The sequence below is a fragment of the Mesoplodon bidens genome (genome assembly GCF_964165515.1).
Source record: "Mesoplodon bidens genome assembly, chromosome: 5".
Classification (NCBI taxonomy): domain Eukaryota; kingdom Metazoa; phylum Chordata; class Mammalia; order Artiodactyla; family Ziphiidae; genus Mesoplodon; species Mesoplodon bidens.
Window position 1 is genome coordinate 78561121 of NC_138161.1, and position 17855 is coordinate 78578975.

The window sequence follows — 17855 nt, forward strand, 5'->3', positions numbered from 1 at the left end:
CACAGTGGTTGAGAGTCTGCCTGCCGATGCAGGGGACGCGGGTTCATTCCCCGGTCCTGGAGGATCCCACATGCCGCAGAGCGGCTGGGCCCGTGAGCCATGGCTGCTGAGCCTGCACATCCGGAGCCTGTGCTCTGCAACGTGAGAGCCCCGCGTACCGCAAAAAAAAAAAAGTTAAACTGACTACCTCCAGATCAGTGATTCTCAGCTGGGGGTAGTTTTGCATCCTCACCCCCAGTACGTTTAGCATTGTCTGGAGATAGTTTGGACTGTTACAGCTGGGGGAAGCCTGGTGCTGCTGACATCTAGTGGGTAGAGGTCAGAGATATTATTAAACATGCTGTGATACCCAGCATAGCTCCCCACAACAAAGAGTATTCAGCCCAAAATGTCAGTAATGTTGCTGTTGATAAACCCTGTCTAGATAACAACTGAATAAGTCTCTTGGCTTCTTCAGTGGCTAGAGTCCCTGTTGTAATCTAAAGCTTTGGACACTCTTCCAGGCTTAAATCCTGTCTGAAACTTAAAATTGTTATGAAAATATTTGGAAAAAACTGATAATTGAAAGCAGAATAAAACATTTTATATAAATAGCTACATATTTTAAATGCTAATATTTAGTTAAAACTAATTCATACATACCCAAGGTTGCAGAGAAATCTAAAAAATAACAGGCTGTTAGGATAACATTTCACTTTGTATTTTATAATCATGTCCTATTGTCAAAGTACAGAAAAGTGATCATCTGTAAAAAATGTTTAAAATTATACCCTTTAATGAGTAGATTTTTTTTTACATGGAATCATAGTTCCCCAACCAGGGATCGAACCCATGCCCCCTGCAGTGGAAGTGCAGAACCCTAACCACTGGACCGCCAGTGAAGTCCCTAATGAGTAGATTTTAAAATGAGCTGTTTTATCGTTTCTTTTATCTTTAAATTTTTTTACCTTGTATAATTATGTTGAGGATTTTGGTAAATATGACGCCTTGTCATTAGCAAGTTTTACCCCAGATTTTTAAGGTTCATTCATAAGTACATATTGTAGATACTTAAATTGAGAAAGACTATATGCTTTTTTTAATATATAATTTTTAGAAAAATTTTTCAGTCTTTGCTATTTTGCAGAAATAAAGGGGTATTTTTTTTTCTATTTGTCCCTTTTCTTCTGTTGTAATAATATAGAGTATAAGCAGGCTACTGGTGTGAAGTAAAGTAGCAGCAATTTGCCTGAGCATTGTTCAGACAAAATTTTCTTCCCCATCAAACTAAATGGCTGCCTGGCAGTCAGCCTTGAAAGTTACTGATTGTGATTTTTTTTCTTCTTTTCTCTTTATAATTAAACTGCATAAATACAAATATATAATGTTAATCTAAAATTTTAATTACACTTCAAAAGTTGTAATAATGATGGCAAGCAAAAGTTTTCCAATGTTGTATGTACCAGGATCTTTAGTTTCCAGTCGGTTGGATTTCTTCTATTAATATTATTACCATGAGAAATAGTAATATTTCCTTTTTCACTTAATGGTCTTGTTTTTAGAAAGTTACAGCATTAAGTTTGAGACATTCTTACGAAGCCCAGCGCTTGCTGAGGAACTCATAACACCAGGTTTATAGAGAAACCTTAATGATACTAACCATCTTGGGACAGGATTCCTACTACAGTTTAACCATGAAGGGTCTTTGAAAATTCTTTGTTTTAGAATAGGAGCTATAATTCTGTTAATAGTTGAAAATGTTGCCACAGTGATTTAATTGTAGATTGTATGAATACTTTGCTGAATTTTGCTTAAAACTCTTAAGAGTATCAGTGGAGAGAACATTTTTACTTTTATCATATTAAATGTCTTTAAGCTACTGATTTAAATCATTTAGTTGTTCATTAGTGTTGAATTTGTTCATTGTTTCTAGTTCTCACTTAAGGTTGATGTAGCTAAACATATGCAATGAGTGTGAAATATTACTTTTTTTAAAGGGTGAAGTTGAACAAATTGCTATGATGAAACCAAAAGGCCAGACTGAACATGATGAGGGTATGCTTGAATATTTAGAAGACATAATTGGTTGTGGACGGCTAAATGAACCTATTAAAGTCTTGTGTCGGAGATTTGAAATATTAAATGAACACAGAGGAGAGAAGGTGAATCTTCTGTAGACTTTAGTTTTATTGTAAACCAGAATGTTTTCTGTATTAACTAATTTTACTGAGCTAGATATTCAAGTTATAGTCATAATTATTCAGGCAGAGTTTAGTGTTTTAGGTTGAATTTTATATTTTTCTTATTGGCATTTCAGAGGAACATTGTTATATTAATGTAGTTTATATGTTTATCTAATGTTGGCATATTTTAAATTCAGATTGCTCAAATACACTTCATATGAACAATCTCTACACTTTTAACTTTTGTAGTTAAACAGAGTTAAGATGGTGGAAAAGGAAAAGGACGCCTTAGAAGGAGAGAAAAACATAGCCATTGAATTTCTTACCTTGGAAAATGAAATATTTAGAAAAAAGAATCATGTTTGTCAATATTACATGTAAGTACCTTAATTTATCAATTTTTGTATTAGTTTCTGGCAGTAAGTCTAAGCCCTTCTCTTTTCCCATATTAGAGAAATGTGAAGACTGAAGTTTAAAAAATTCTAAAAGTTGTTTTATATGATGACTTCATTAAATTAGAGTTGTTTACCATAGTATCGAAGTTGACTTTTAAGTTTCCTACTTTAAGTTGGGAGGTGGGTTCACAAGTATTACTATGCTTAATAGTTTTACATATACATTCTTTTGAATTCATATAATAGATTTAATTTTGTCTAGTTTTGTTTATATGGAATGTCTAATTTTGTTTATATGGAGCCTATTTTGTTCCTAATTCTAGCCTTGACCCTGGGTTGGTTTCCCCCTTCCCTGTCAGTAATCCTAGGTAATTGTTAATCGACTGTGGATAAGAATACTTTAGAAACAGCTGATTTTACTAAAATAGTTAGAGAATTTTAGAAATGATATTTTAGGATCTCTGATATCTTTTTTTTCCTCTCTCTAGTTATGATCTGCAGAAACGAATTGCTGAAATGGAGACTCAAAAGGAAAAAATTCATGAAGATACCAAAGAAATTAATGAGAAGAGCAATATACTGTCAAACGAAATGAAAGCTAAGAATAAAGATGTAAAAGATGTAGAGAAGTAATAATCTTTTAGAAAGTACTAAAAGTATTTATTTACATTTTATTGCATGTATGTGTGTGTGTGTGTGTGTATAAACTTACTGCCAGCACATGCATGTAATACATTTGCCAGCATATAAAATGGTCTCCTTTTGCAAACAAAAAACTTAATTGACTTACATCTAGTTGATGATTATCACAGATTTGAGTGCCCAACACTGGTCTTAAAATAATGCAGGATGCTACCCCCTAGTGGCAGAACATAATAACACAAAGCATCATAGCAAGCATAAGCATTTAACCTGACAGGTTAGTCGTCTTAAAGTTTTCTCATTACCTTTCTCATATCAATCTTCAATGACACCAATATCCCTTACCTATGCAGTTTTCTTTTTTATTGTTTAAAATGAGTTTTGCTTATTTTTTATGGTCAAATTTTTCTATACCTAGACGACATAGTCATTATTTCCAATCCAGCTTAGAAGGATAAAATAACTCCTATAGTCACACATTTTAACAGCTCCCTCAAATATGGGTGGAGGAGAGGGTCAGCTTGAAACGGGATCCTACCTTATAAGAACTTGGAAACATTTATAACCAGGCAAGGTATATAAGGTGGCTTTAAAATATCAGAATATCCAAAATAGTGACTGAGAATTTTCTTACTTTGCTAGGAAGCTGAACAAAATTACAAAATTTATTGAGGAGAACAAAGAAAAATTTACAAAACTAGATTTGGAAGATGTTCAAGTTAGGGAAAAATTAAAACATGCTACAAGTAAAGCCAGAAAACTGGAAAAACAACTTCAAAAAGATAAAGAAAAGGTAAGTTATAGTGGGGAAATTCTTAAAATTTCAGGTCTGAATATCACGTGTAGTTTTTATTATTTTTCATGAACGTTCTTGCCCCATACTACCTAAGAGAATGAGTTGGGATTCTGAATGTTAAGTGTTTCAGGATTTACCTCAACCTGATTTTTCCCCAAGGGGAAATCCTGTATCCATTGACTTTGAGTTTTAGAACTTATGTTTCTGATATACATTGTTGGCAAAATATTTACCAAATCAGCAATTCTATTTGGGTGACAAAATAATTTTCTTCTTCCTAGAGTGTATGATTTAAAAAGATGTTTTTGGCTACATATCATAGATTTTTAAAAATAGTACCTTTGTCTGCAGAAATCAAGTTAAGAGTATCAGCAGGAGTTTCCCCTTAAAAAGGAGGGAAGGGGAAGTTCGTAATTTACAGTAAGTGGTTGATTAGCTAGACTGAGATTTCAGAAAAAGAAAGATGAGGTTTAGACCAGAATGCCTAACTTGCTAGGAGCCAGACTAATAAATCAATTAATTTGGGGTGTTTCAAACTATATTCATAGTTAAATCAGATATTAATAGATGAGGCACACAAAGCCCCTCCCCTCAAAAAAGTTTTGTACCCGGCTTCCCTGGTGGCGCAGTGGTTGAGAATCCACCTGCCAATGCAGGGGACACGGGTTCGAGCCCTGGTCCGGGAAGATCCCACATGCTGTGGAGCAACTAAACCCGTGTGCCACAGCTACTGAGCCTGCGCTCTAGAGCCCGTGAGCCACAACTACTGAGCCCGTGTGCTGCAACTACTGAAGCCCATGCGCCTAGAGCCCATGCTCTGCAACAAGAGAAGCCACTGCAATGAGAAGCCCGTGCACCACAGCGAAGAGTAGCCCCCCAATTGCCACAACTAGAGATAGCCCACGTGCAGCAACGAAGACCCTACACAGCCAAAAATAAAACAAATTTTTTTTTTAAAGTTTTGTACCAGATAATTACATGGTAATTATGAGTCAGGCTCTGCTTTACCTTGTAAGCATTTTCCGAATGCATTTGTTCACAAAATACTTTATGCTCAGTACAGTAACACATCTGTGTGAATCAGTGTTTGAGGGACACCATTTTGGGAAATGTTTAATTTCTCTGGTAATAGATAATCAGAATAAACAAAATAGCATGGACTTGATAGAAACCCCTGAATTGGGCAGATCAAGCCAAATGTAACTGTAGTAGAAATAATTAGCCTTTAGGCATCAAATGTGGAAAAGTGATTACTACTGGAAGGTATTAATGGAATAAAATATTAGTCCTATGTGGTGACTCTGGAAGGGTAAAGTTGGGAAAGATCTTAGGATTTGAGGGAGACTAGGGGTGTATGGGTAATTTGTGGTAAGTTGTAATGCACTTTGAAGGGTACGTTAGGGAATTCCATGTACTCAGACCATATTCACAGGTGAAGAAGGATAATTACAGCCTAAAGTTGGAGCAGAAGGAAGATCTTCTGCTCAGCGAGGAAGAATTGTCTTCCATAAGGAATCAGGAATTCGTAGAATTAGTTTTACCATTAGACTGAGAGAACATAGAAATTGCAGCAGATGATTAAGGAAGTACTTGCTAAAGCTAGCTGCTTCAAACCTAATTACAATGAAAACCGCAAAGATCTAGAAGATCCTGGGAGATACTTTTAAATAAGCCAAATATTGATGGTGTTGGATAGCCTAAAGGTACATGCTTCTAGTAACTTTAATTTGTTTTATAATCTTAGGTTGAAGAATTTAAAAGTATACCTGCCAAGAGTGAGAATATCATAACTGAGACAACAACTAGAAACAATGCCCTTGAGAAAGAAAAAGAAAAAGAAGAAGAAAAATTAAAGGAAGTTATGGATAGCCTTAAACAGGAAACACAAGGGCTTCAGAAAGAAAAAGAAGTAAGATTTCTTTATCAGTTGGCATATATTTTGGTGGCTTTTTTTTAATCTTGAAGATTGTTTTTATAGTAATATTAAAAAATGAACTGTTAGAAGAAAAAGTTTGGACTTTTAATATCTACCATTCCTAAAAATAGTTAGCCTAGACTCTTTCCCTTTTTTGTTGTTGTCTTTCTCGTTTAAAAAAAAAGTTAACGAGAACTTATAGTGGTAGAAGAAAATACTCATCAAATACTTTGTTTTATGTGCAGTTCTTTGTTACACGTTGACTTCATCATCAAATTTTCTTTTTTATCTTCTCATTATTTTCTTGGTAATTTATTGGTTACTACCTATAAATGCTTGGGACCACACTAACCATAGATGACATCTCCTTTCTTTGCTTCTATAGCTCTTCTGTGATAGTTTTAAAACCATGGCTCATGTGTCAGTTCTTGGCTCAAATCCTAGGTCAATCACTTATTATCTCTGAACTTGTTCAGGTTATGTCTCCAAGTTTTCCTCAAAATGCGGAAGAAAATATTACCCATCTTGTGAATCTTTGTGAAAATAAAACGTGTGTTTACTTACATAAAGTGCCTAGAAAGTAAGGAATTAATAAATATTAGCTACTACATTATGTTAGCACTTCCCTAAAACAAGAGTGTGAGATTGTCTCACTGGTATGTCTTATCTCCCCAACAAGAGTATAAGCACAGAGTTTAGCTATCTTTGTTTATATTCACCACAGCCTTTTAGACAACACTGAGCATGTTAAATAGATATTTAATAGATGACAGTAATGGAGTTGAATTGACTTATGTTACTTAAGACCTGTGTTAATTATACCTCCATGAAGTGTTTTGGAGTTTCTTTACGGACTAAATTGATTCTGTTTTGAAATATGGACATGTTCTAATATCATACTATATTACTGGGCCAATGCTTTGTATGTGAAATAAAAGGGTTAGGCTTTTGTAAGGGCTTTTCTTATTCCATTATTCTAATAAGTAGATCCTTTCTACACAGTCAACTACAGTGGTACAAAATTTCTACTCACTCATCAAATTGTGACTTGCGTTGGGGATTACCTCACCTTACCTCTAAAACTTAAAAAGATTTCCAACATAAATATACTTGAGGAAACTTTCTGCTGAGTAGTCCTTATACCTTACCGTTTTAGGTAAGGTAATGTGGAAAGACCATGGAATCTAGATTTCAGATCCACATTTTTGTTCTCTTTCAACCACTCTTTCTTTGTCATTTTAATCTCTAAATTGAGATATTAGATATTAGTATGGTATCTACCTCGTTAAGCTCTTGTGAAATCAGTTGGGAAAAGACTATATACCATGAACATTCACAACTAGGCAAAAACTGTTAGTCCATTCCACTTGTGAAATTTATTTCTGTATATTGTGCTTGTAGAATCTATTAAGTTAAATTCAAAATGTATGGTTTCCATTTCAGTTTAGGTTTGAAAACACATATATTTCGGATTTAATGGGGTCTATCATATTTTAACAGAGTCGAGAGAAAGAACTTATGGATTTCAGCAAATCAGTAAATGAAGCACGTTCAAAGATGGATGTAGCCCAATCAGAACTTGATATCTATCTCAGTCGTCATAATACCGCAGTGTCCCAATTAAGTAAGGCCAATGAAGCTCTAATGGCAGCTTCTGAGACTCTCAAAGAAAGGAAAGCTGCAATTAGAGATATAGAGGCAAAACTCCCTCAAACTGAACATGAACTAAAGGAGGTAAATCTTCTGTATTTCATCTGAACATTGTTTATGATCCCTAGTTTTATTTATTTTTATATTTACGTACATTTTTTTTTTAATCTCAACATCTTTTTTTTTAATTTATTTTATTTTTGGCTGTGCTGAGTCTTCGTTGCTGCACACGGGCCTTCTCTAGTTGCGGCGAGTGGGGGCTCCTCTTCGTTGCGGTGCGCGGGCTTCTCATTGTGGTGGCTTCTCGTTGCGGAGCACGGACTCTAGGCGCTTGGGCTTCAGTAGTTGTGGCGCATGGGCTTAGTTGCTCCGTGGCATGTGGGATCTTCCCTGACCAGGGCTCGAACCCGTGTCCCCTGCATTAGCAGGCGGATTCTTAACCACTGCACCACCAGGGAAGTCCTGATCTCAACATCTTAAGTGACTGGTACATAGATATTTTTGTTGTTACTGTTTAGTGTAATCTTTCCCAAAAGAATGGGGTTAATATTTCAGTATTCTATCTGATACGAATCGAGACTATCAAGAAGCTGCGTTCTCCCTTCAAGTGTCAAACAGCAAATAATATCACTGCCGCCACCATTATTTCCCATGGTAAAAATTTAAACAGAAGAAAGTTTTTTGTTTCCCTAAATCTAAGCGTAGACAACTTCGGTAATGGTAAAGGAAAATCACAAATAAGTGTAAGTGTGTGTGTGAACAAATATGCTAGTCAACTATCTTAGTGTATTTTTTTCCGTTTTTTAATTTATGAATGTAGTTTCTTTGTTGGGACTGCAAGTTGTTAAACTAATCAAGACATCTGGCTTATTAGCTCATCCATGTCCTCTGCTATCCTTGAGTGAATTAGACATCTAAGGAATTTCATAACTTTAATCTCAAAAGCATCATTAGGCAAGATGGCAATAGAAAATGCTGCTTGGAGAGAAATTACACTGAAAATGAAGTCTTTTTCATTTTAGTAAATGCACACCGCTTGGTCATCAGAGAACTTCTTGGCCGTGTAGAATTTAAATGTAAACTTAAGTTATATTCAGTGACTACTTCTATCTTCCTCATGATTCAGTTTATTTTTGGATAAATTACATCTGTAACTTGAGCTTTTATCAATACTTTAAACCAGTATGACCGGTAATAGAGGTAATAATTTAAAGCCAGGAAGTGAAGGAGAATGTCAGAAAAATGGCTGCTCTAACTTGGAGATTGAGAAACTGAGAATTAGGCTTTTTGTGTGCATGTGTGTGGTTCCTCTTGTTGGCAGCCTGACGTTTTTGTTTAGCAATAGTACTGTTCACTCATCATGCTCTCCTTCATTTCAGAGCTATGCTTTTTTTTGTTCTTTGTTTTCCTTTATTTAATTGGATATAATAATATATGCTATATAATACTATATAATAAATCTCCTTTTATTTTAAAAGCAAGGCACAGTGTAATCATAGCCCTGCCTGGTCACCCATAACTAGAGTCCTGTACTGAGGTCTGTTTTTGATTAGTGTAAGAATATAAGAATTAGGACACATTTATGCGTAACTGTGTGGTGCCAAACTGGGATTTCCACAACCCTAACTTTTCTAGCTCTAGCAGTCAGTGCACTGCTCCTAGGTCTATATTGTGTTTATATTCCTTATTATTGACCCAAATAATTTATGCCCCCTTTAAAACAGAAAACCCATCCATATTTTTCAAAATCAAACCAACGGTTGCAATGTGACAGCTTAGTCCTGGTTCAAGTGTTGATTATTGGCCTTTCCTTCTTTTTTTAGGTATTACAACTAATTCTATTCTGTGATAGGGTGTAACCTTCTGGGATTCATTTTCTTTATTTTCACCTTTAGAAAGAAAAACAACTTCAAAAACTTACACAAGAAGAAATAAATTTCAAAAGTTTGGCTCGTGATCTTTTCCAAAAAGTTGAAGAAGCGAAGAGTTCCTTAGCAATGAATCGAAGTAGAGGGAAAGTCCTTGATGCAATAATTCAAGAAAAAAAATCTGGCAGAATTCCAGGAATATATGGAAGATTGGTAAAGTAAATTTATTTGTAGATGACTGTACATTTTTCTCCGATATTATAATTTTCTTACCTTGACTTAAAGAACTGTATATGAAGTGTCTCTGTACATAAAATAACACTTACTTTTGTTTCTTTTAAAGGACATTCATTTTTAAACATTTTGCTCTTACACTCAGGCATGATAATTCTTTGTGGTATGGATTTGTTCATGTTACAGATAGTTTTGGGTTTTTTTTTTTTATTTCGTATAATTATAGTCATTTTAGGAAAGTGATCCAACTCTAGTGATAAACTTAACAAACTCCTTTTTTCTTTTTTTAAAAAAATAGGAACTTGATAAATAATATTCTGGGTTTTATACCATTATACTAAAGGTTGCGGCTAGAGTTTAGGAAAATCAACAAGGGATGATGTCAAAACCCAAGGCTAGGGATAGTGGGTACCTGAAGCCTGAGCTCCTGAGCCTGAAGAAGGAAGGGAGCTGTGGCCAGCTAGAAGGTGACTGGAAGGAAATGGGGATAGCTAATTTATTAATAGACTGAGAAGCAGATTTACATAATCTTAAATGGCTTTCAATAATTCAGAGTTTTATTATTCTGTAAGTTATTTTGCTTATAATACTTTTAGGTTTCAAATCTTCACATTATACGTTTTTATCTACATGTAGTGAAAACAGTTCTCTCATTTTGTGCTCATTAAAAATTCAGACTCTGTATATCCATAAGTTTTTTTTTTTAAGGTAGATTAAAAATTCTAGTAGTGATTTCCTTTGCAGAAGAGAAAGGTTGAATGTGAGGAACACTTAAATTTTTCACTGTGTACCCTTTTTGTACTGTTCAAAACCATATGTAGGTATAGTTCAGTTAAACGCAACTTGAAAAATCTATATGAAATATTAATAAAATGATCCTGTGCCTAATTCCTTGCTGATTGTGCATTGATTTTTCCCCCCTCCTCAATTATTAGGGGGACTTAGGAGCAATTGATGAAAAATACGATATTGCTGTTTCATCCTGTTGTCACGCATTAGACTACATTGTTGTTGATTCTATCGATACGGCCCAAGAATGTGTAAACTTCCTTAAAAGACAAAATATTGGAGTTGCAACCTTCATAGGTTTGGATAAGGTGGGTATTCGTAATCTACCTGTAATTTAGTTAAGTGCCAAGTGTTTTTTGATTTTGAATCCTAGCTTTTGTTTTCATAGTTATTTAAGTGAACACCTGATAGGTTTTGAGGATTATATTAGGCTCTGGGGTTACATGGTTGTGAAAAAAAATCCTCTACTGCCTCCCCTAAAGGAATATACATTCCAATGTTACAGTGACTGGTAGTTCGCATTTCTAACTTCCATCATCAATAACTACTTTAAAAAGAAAAGAAACACTTACTGAGATACAATTCACAACCTTAAAATTCATTATTTAAAAATACCTAGTTCAGCAGGTTTTAGTACATTCACATGGTCTGGATTGTTCAATCATGACCACTGTCTAATTCCACAATATTTTCATCACCCCAAAAGAGGAACCCCATACACATTAGGAGTCACTACTCCTATTCTCCCACTCCTCTATCCCCCTGCAACCTTTAATCTACTTTTTGCCTCTAGATTTACATATTCTGAACATTTTGTATAAATGAAATCATATAATATGTAGCCTTTTGTGTATGGCTTCTTTAAGTTACTTTTCAAAGGTCATCCATGTTGAGACTTCCCTGGCGGTCCAGTGGTTAAGACTCCACACTTCCTCTGTGGGGTTCATGTTCAATCCCTGGTCAGGGAACTAAGATCCTGCACGCCGCGTGGTGTGGCCAAAAATAAATAAATAAATAAGTTCCCTCTTTTCTCTTTGCAGGGGGTGGGGCTCATATATGTGTATCAGCACTTCATTCCTTTTTACTGCCAAATGATATTCCATTATATGATGTAGCACAGTTTGTTTATTCATCAATTGATGGACATTTGGGTTGTTTCCATGTTTTGGCTATTATGGTTAATGCTGCCATGAACATTCATGTACACAGGTTTTTGTACGACATCTTTTCATGTGCTTATTTATTGGCCATTTGTTTATCTTTGGAGAAAAATCTGTTCACATTCTTTGCCTATTTGTTAATTGGTTTGTCTTACTGTTGAGTTGTAAGAATTCTTTATATATTCTGGATACAAGTCTCTTGTCAGGTACGTAATTTGCAAATGTTTTTTCCCATTCTGTGGGCTGTCTTTTCACATTCTTGATGGTGTCCTCTGAAGCAAAAAATTTAGATAGAAGTCCAGTTTATTTTTAGTTCCTTGTATTTTGGGTGTCATATCTAAGAAACTACCGTGTAATCCAATGGCAGGGTGATTTACCTCTGTTTTCTAAGAGTTTTACAGCTTTAGGTTTTAAATTTAGTTTTTTAATCCATATTAAGTTAATTTTATAATACAGTGTAAAGTAGGGGTCCAACTCTACTCTTTTGGATATCGGGTTGCTCCAGCACCATTTGTATTCTTTCCCTGTTGAAGTTTCTTGGCACCCTCATCAAAAATCAATCATAAACGTAAGGGTTTATTTCTGGACTCTTCATTTATCTATATGTCTGTCCTTACACTGATACCACACTGTCTTGATTACTATAGCTTTGTAGTAAGCTTTAAAATCAGGAGTCCTTTCATTTAGTTCTTTAATTCATTATTTATTTATTTATTTTGCGGTACGCGGGCCTCTCACTGCTGTGGCCCCTCCCACTGCGGAGCACAGGCTCCAGACGCGCAGGCTCAGCGGCCATGGCCCACGGGCCTAGCCGCTCCGCGGCATGTGGTATCTTCCCAGACTGGGCACAAACCCGCGTCCCCTGCATCAGCAGGTGGACTCTCGACCACTGCGCCACCAGGGAAGCCCCTCATTTTGTTCTTATAAGAGTGTCCTGGGGTTTTTGTTTTGTTTTTAGTATATTGTAAATGGAATTTGCTTAATCTCATTTTCAGATTATTCATTGCTAGTGTATAGAAATACAATTAATTTCTGCATATTGATCTTGTATTCTGCAACTTTGCTGAATTCATGTTAGTTCTAATAGTTTTTTAATGTATGGATTCCTCGGGATTTTAATACGTATAAGATCATGTCATCTGTGAATAGAGATAGTTTTACAATAACTTCTTTTTTAAAATAACAGTAAAGTAATACTCAATTATGTAGATACTCAGAACTTTGTATACATGTCCTTATGTTTAATACATGTGTATTACTTCTATAAATGATACCTAACAGAAACGATATCTTTTTATATATATTATTTTTCTTTTTTATGTTTAGATGGCAGTGTGGGCAAAGAAAATGACCAAAATTCAAACTCCTGAAAATACTCCTCGATTATTTGATTTAGTAAAAGTAAAAGATGAGGAAATTCGCCAAGCTTTTTACTTTGCCTTACGGGATACCTTAGTAGCTGACAACTTAGATCAAGCCACTAGAGTAGCATATCAAAAAGATAGAAGATGGAGAGTGGTAACATTACAGGGGCAAATCATAGAACAGTCAGGTAACGTTTTTTTTCTCTGCCATTGAGTTTCTTTAATCTTGTTGGGGGAGACATCTAAGTCTGACTTCTCTCCTCTGTTCTCCAGGTACAATGACTGGTGGTGGAAGCAAAGTAATGAAAGGAAGGATGGGTTCATCAGTTGTTGTTGAAATCTCAGAAGAAGAGGTCAGCATGTACAAAATTATAGTCAAGACATTTTTGTTAAAGCAGTTTTACTGATATGTAACATACTGTAAAATTCTGCTATTTTAAATGTACTGTAATCAAATTTTCAATTAACAGATTGAATTTTCTCTAAATGACTAGTATATAAGCTGTGGGATTTTATATGAAACCTGTTAAAGTTCTGAAAGTACGTTAATTTAAAAATATATGCTCAACATATATATCTTTCTCTGTTATGACATTTGGATCATATCATAATTTAACCATTTACTTACTGTTTGACATTTAATTTGTTTCTTCACATGGTTACTGATGTATTATATAATTATCTTTTCTATTTCGACATAATTCTTTAAGTTGTAAATATAGCAAAGACTTCTGATACATGTTTCCAAATTTTATTTCAAAATATTTTATATGTCCAGAAGTATAAGAGAATGTCAAAATGCTCAGGAAATACTGCTGTGTTCCATTATCACCCTCAGAACACTATACTTTTTTCTTCCTTAAAAATATGTACTTGGATGTCCTGGATACCTAGCTTTTTCTGAAGAGCTGTGGCTTGATTTTTTTTCATATTTTGAAATAGTTTATATTTTTCCACTTAAATATTTGCGTAGTATACCTTCATTGTAATAGTAATTGACTATACAACGCTTAAAATTGTCTCTTCATCTGATTCTATGATGCAGAAATTAGTTGACCATCTCCTAAGCTTTAGGTTTTGGAATTAGAACTGGGTTGTTTGGTTTGTTTCTAGTCTTTAAGATCAGAAATTTGGGTTTTCTTCATTCATAAGTTGCTGTTAATCTGAAATGACTCTTAGAATAAACTTATTTCACTGGTATTCTTCTTTGTAGGTAAATAAAATGGAATCACAGTTGCAGAGAGACTCTCAAAAAGCAGTGCAAATTCAGGAACAGAAAGTACAACTGGAAGAAGTAGTAGTTAAGTTAAAGCATAGTGAACGAGAAATGAGGAATACACTAGAAAAGTTTACTGCAAGCATCCAGGTACTTTTTTAATCAATATTAGCTGAAACTATTGGAATTCAACAGCAATTTGGCAGAAACATTTTGCTGTTTGCTTATAATTTTAAAATATAAGGGGCGTGGAGGAGGCTGGGTCTCTAGGTGTAAGGTGCATCTGTTGATTTTATTTCCCTGAGTACTAATGGATGAACGCCCTGTCACAGTGTTTGCTCCAACCACAGCTATTTCTGGTTTCCATTTGTACTCCATAGAAATATGTCTTCCCTTAGCAACTATGTGACCCTTTATTTCATTCTCTTCTCAAAGTGGAATGTTTTCTTAATTACAAAAAAGCAATACATGCCCACAGTCTCTTTTATTTATTTTTTTGTGTGTGTGTGGTACGCGGGCCTCTCACTGTTGTGGCCTCTCCCACTGCAGAGCACACGCTCCAGGTGCGCAGGCTTAGCAGTCATGGCTCACGGGCCCTGCTGCTCCGTGGCATGTGGGATCCTCCTGGACCGGGGCACGAATCCGTGTCCCCTGCATCGGCAGGCGGACTCTCAACCACTGCGCCACCAGGGAAGCCCCACAGTCTCTTTTAAAAAACAAAATCAGAAAACAGTTTTTAGAAAATACCCAAAAGATTATCACCTTAAATTTTTATGTATGTCCTTCAACTTTTTAGTGTGTCTAGTTTGCATGTACGTGTTTATCTATATGGTAGATATTGATATACATATTAAATTTGCATATGGATTTTTAATGAATCTTATTAACTTTTCTTCACTTATTAATTACAGTTTTCTTTCCAAGCCAATGTACATTTACTTTATGTGCAATTGTATTGGTGTATTTTGTTCATATCACAATTTGATAAATATTTTTCTGTGTTGACTATGTACACTGCTGTGTTTTAAATATCCTTGTTAGGCAGACCTTAATACACTCATCCAATTATTTCCTTAGGTTAGAGTTCTAAAACTATAATTATTACCCAGTATGTGTACAGTGTTTTAGGTGTTTGTTGCATAATGCCAAATTGTTCTCAAAAAGACAGTTCTAATTCATTTACTCATAGTAGCATATGCAAATAATTTTTCCAAGTCTTTGAACACTAGGTACTCTTCAGTTTGTTGTAAGTTTGCTACTCTGATGTAAATACTAAAAAATAGCATTTTAATTTATCTTCATAATGAGTGTATACATTTCATGCATTTTTTTGGCCATTTTCGATTTTTATATTAATTGTTCATGTTTTCTGCCCTTTCTTGTTAGTTTTTGTCTCTTTCTTAAAGATTTTAAGTACCTTTTTTTTAAAATTCGGAATGTTTAAAGCAAATGTTATTGTTAGTAAGTTTAAAATACTAACAGTTTTGAATGTTAAAACATTTCTGTAGCGTTTATCAGAGCAAGAAGAATATTTGAATGTCCAAGTTAAGGAACTTGAAGCTAATGTACTTGCTACAGCCCCTGACCAAAAAAAGCAGAAATTGCTAGAAGAAAATGTTACTGCTTTCAAGACAGGTATGTTTAAGGATATACACTTTTTTCCCCCCTGTGTATTCAAAAACAGGTTTGTAATATTTGGCATGTTTAAGATAGCAGTTTGTAGAATAAAAAGTAGCAGATTTCATATATTATAGACAAGTGACCACTCTGTTTTATGGTTTCTGTTTTTATTTCTCAGAAGGTTATTAAGTACTTCATTTGACAGATAAGAAAACTGAGGCACAGAATGGTTTATATAATTTGCCAAGGTCACATAGCATATGGTGGTGGTATAGGAATTCAGGAACAAGGCAGTCTGATTCTGATACCCATGCTTTTAATTTTATATTTTGTATACTTTGGCCCAGTCTTCCTAAGGACCCTTCAAGATAGTAGTTATTTTATTTGCTTGAGAGCTTAGAGAAAACACATTTTTCCTTCCAGAACTTTTTCTTCTTGTATATAAACATATAAGTGTTCTACCAGAATCTTTCAGCAAGAAAGGGAATTAGTTCATAGGCTCATAGTCAGAATTGACTTTGACATTAAAATCCTCTGATCATGCACTTGAGCAGCCCATGCTTCTATTTCCATGTTGGCTTCAATTAAACATAGGTAGATGTGCATCTTATTGCATGAGGAGGTAATGGTGAGTTACACAGTATCTTAGGGACACCAGCAAACACAGTGAGCCTTCATCATGTCCTCAAGAAAGACCCTTGTTACAGTCTGGTTCATGAGCAAAGGAAGGCAGATACTTATTGTTCATCCAAAAGAACTAGATGAAGTGGAATTGGAGCAATTATCCAAATGTTCAAAAAATGAGGTCGAGTTTTCTTCCAAAAGAAAAAGAGGTAAAAAGATTGTAAGCAGACAGATGTCCACTGGGCACACTGAATATTAATATATAGCTGTATTAGTTTTTTTATTTTTGTGGTCATATTTATCTACGTTTTTAATATTGAGGCATTCACTCAGATAGCATCTGCTACTGGCCAAGCTTTGTTTTAGGTGCTGTTGGTCAAGCAGTGAACAAAATAAAGGCCCTCTTTTCAAGGAACTCACACTTAAGAGATGGGGAAGATAATAAACAAATACATTGCATACTGTATCAGGTAGTGCTAGGTGATAAAAGTAAAACCAGGAAAACAGGATGGGATGGGGATTCAGATAGACACAGTGGTTAGACAGGCCACTACTAGAGATACTTGAGCAGAGACCCAGTGGAAGTATGAGTGGACATGTGGACATTTGGGAGAAGAGCATTTCAGGAAGAATGTAGAGTAAGTAGAGGCCCTGGGGCAGGAAGGAGTATGCCAGAAGTTTCTAGGAACACTAGGAAGCCAGAGTGGCTAGACTTAAATGATGGAAGAATCCAGATAATGTAGAGCCTTATAAGCCCTGCCTCCATGTGAAATTAAAAGCCATTGGAAAGTCATATACAGGGAAGTGATATAATCTGACAGGACTTTTTTTCCCTTGCATTTATTTTGGGTATATATTTTGTCCTTGGAAACACAGGGACTTCACCCTACCCCTCCTTTCCCAGAACACCTACAATATTTGTTGTGATTGCTTTGATGGAACCTAATGGTCAATTAAAACAAAAAATGTGTATCTTTGTCATTTATAGCAGCACTTTCACAGAGAGACTACAGGAATCTGTATTCTTGTTTGAAAGGGAATCCTTGACTTTATTAGGAGCCCCATATATATTTCTTCTCATGGAAACACTGGCTATTATTAGTAGACTCTGTTAATATCTAATATGGAAGCCCATTTCTGCAAGCATATCTTTAAGATTAAATATTTCATTTTACATTAATTTAGATTTTAAAAATCTCTGGCTGTTGTGTAGAGAATAGAGTAAGGGGAGCAAGATGGTATAAAATAGTGACTTCAAAATTATAGACTATCTGATGTTAGTTTTCCCCTCCTACTTCTAATAGACATGCTACTATAGATAGGGAAAAGAATTTTTAATGCATGTTAGGTACTTGAAAATAAGGAAGAAGATGTTCTGTAGGGTGGAACCCTTCCCAGTTCCATACCTGGCCCATCCCTC

At 35.0% G+C, this 17855-nt stretch overlaps 1 protein-coding gene across 3 annotated transcripts in view; it reads left to right on the forward strand.

The window, feature by feature from the left end:
• SMC4 (structural maintenance of chromosomes 4) overlaps positions 1-17855 on the forward strand; it is a 35251-nt gene that overhangs the window by 10134 nt on the left and 7262 nt on the right. For all 3 annotated transcript variants that reach the window (XM_081235874.1, XM_081235875.1, XM_081235876.1), the window contains exons 6-17: positions 1977-2141; positions 2412-2539; positions 3046-3186; positions 3842-3992; positions 5740-5904; positions 7411-7644; positions 9456-9641; positions 10598-10759; positions 12938-13163; positions 13249-13328; positions 14189-14341; positions 15700-15826. In XM_081235874.1, coding sequence (XP_081092000.1) covers positions 1977-2141; positions 2412-2539; positions 3046-3186; positions 3842-3992; positions 5740-5904; positions 7411-7644; positions 9456-9641; positions 10598-10759; positions 12938-13163; positions 13249-13328; positions 14189-14341; positions 15700-15826 — 1918 coding nt within the window. The remainder of the gene's footprint in view (positions 1-1976; positions 2142-2411; positions 2540-3045; positions 3187-3841; positions 3993-5739; positions 5905-7410; positions 7645-9455; positions 9642-10597; positions 10760-12937; positions 13164-13248; positions 13329-14188; positions 14342-15699; positions 15827-17855) is intronic.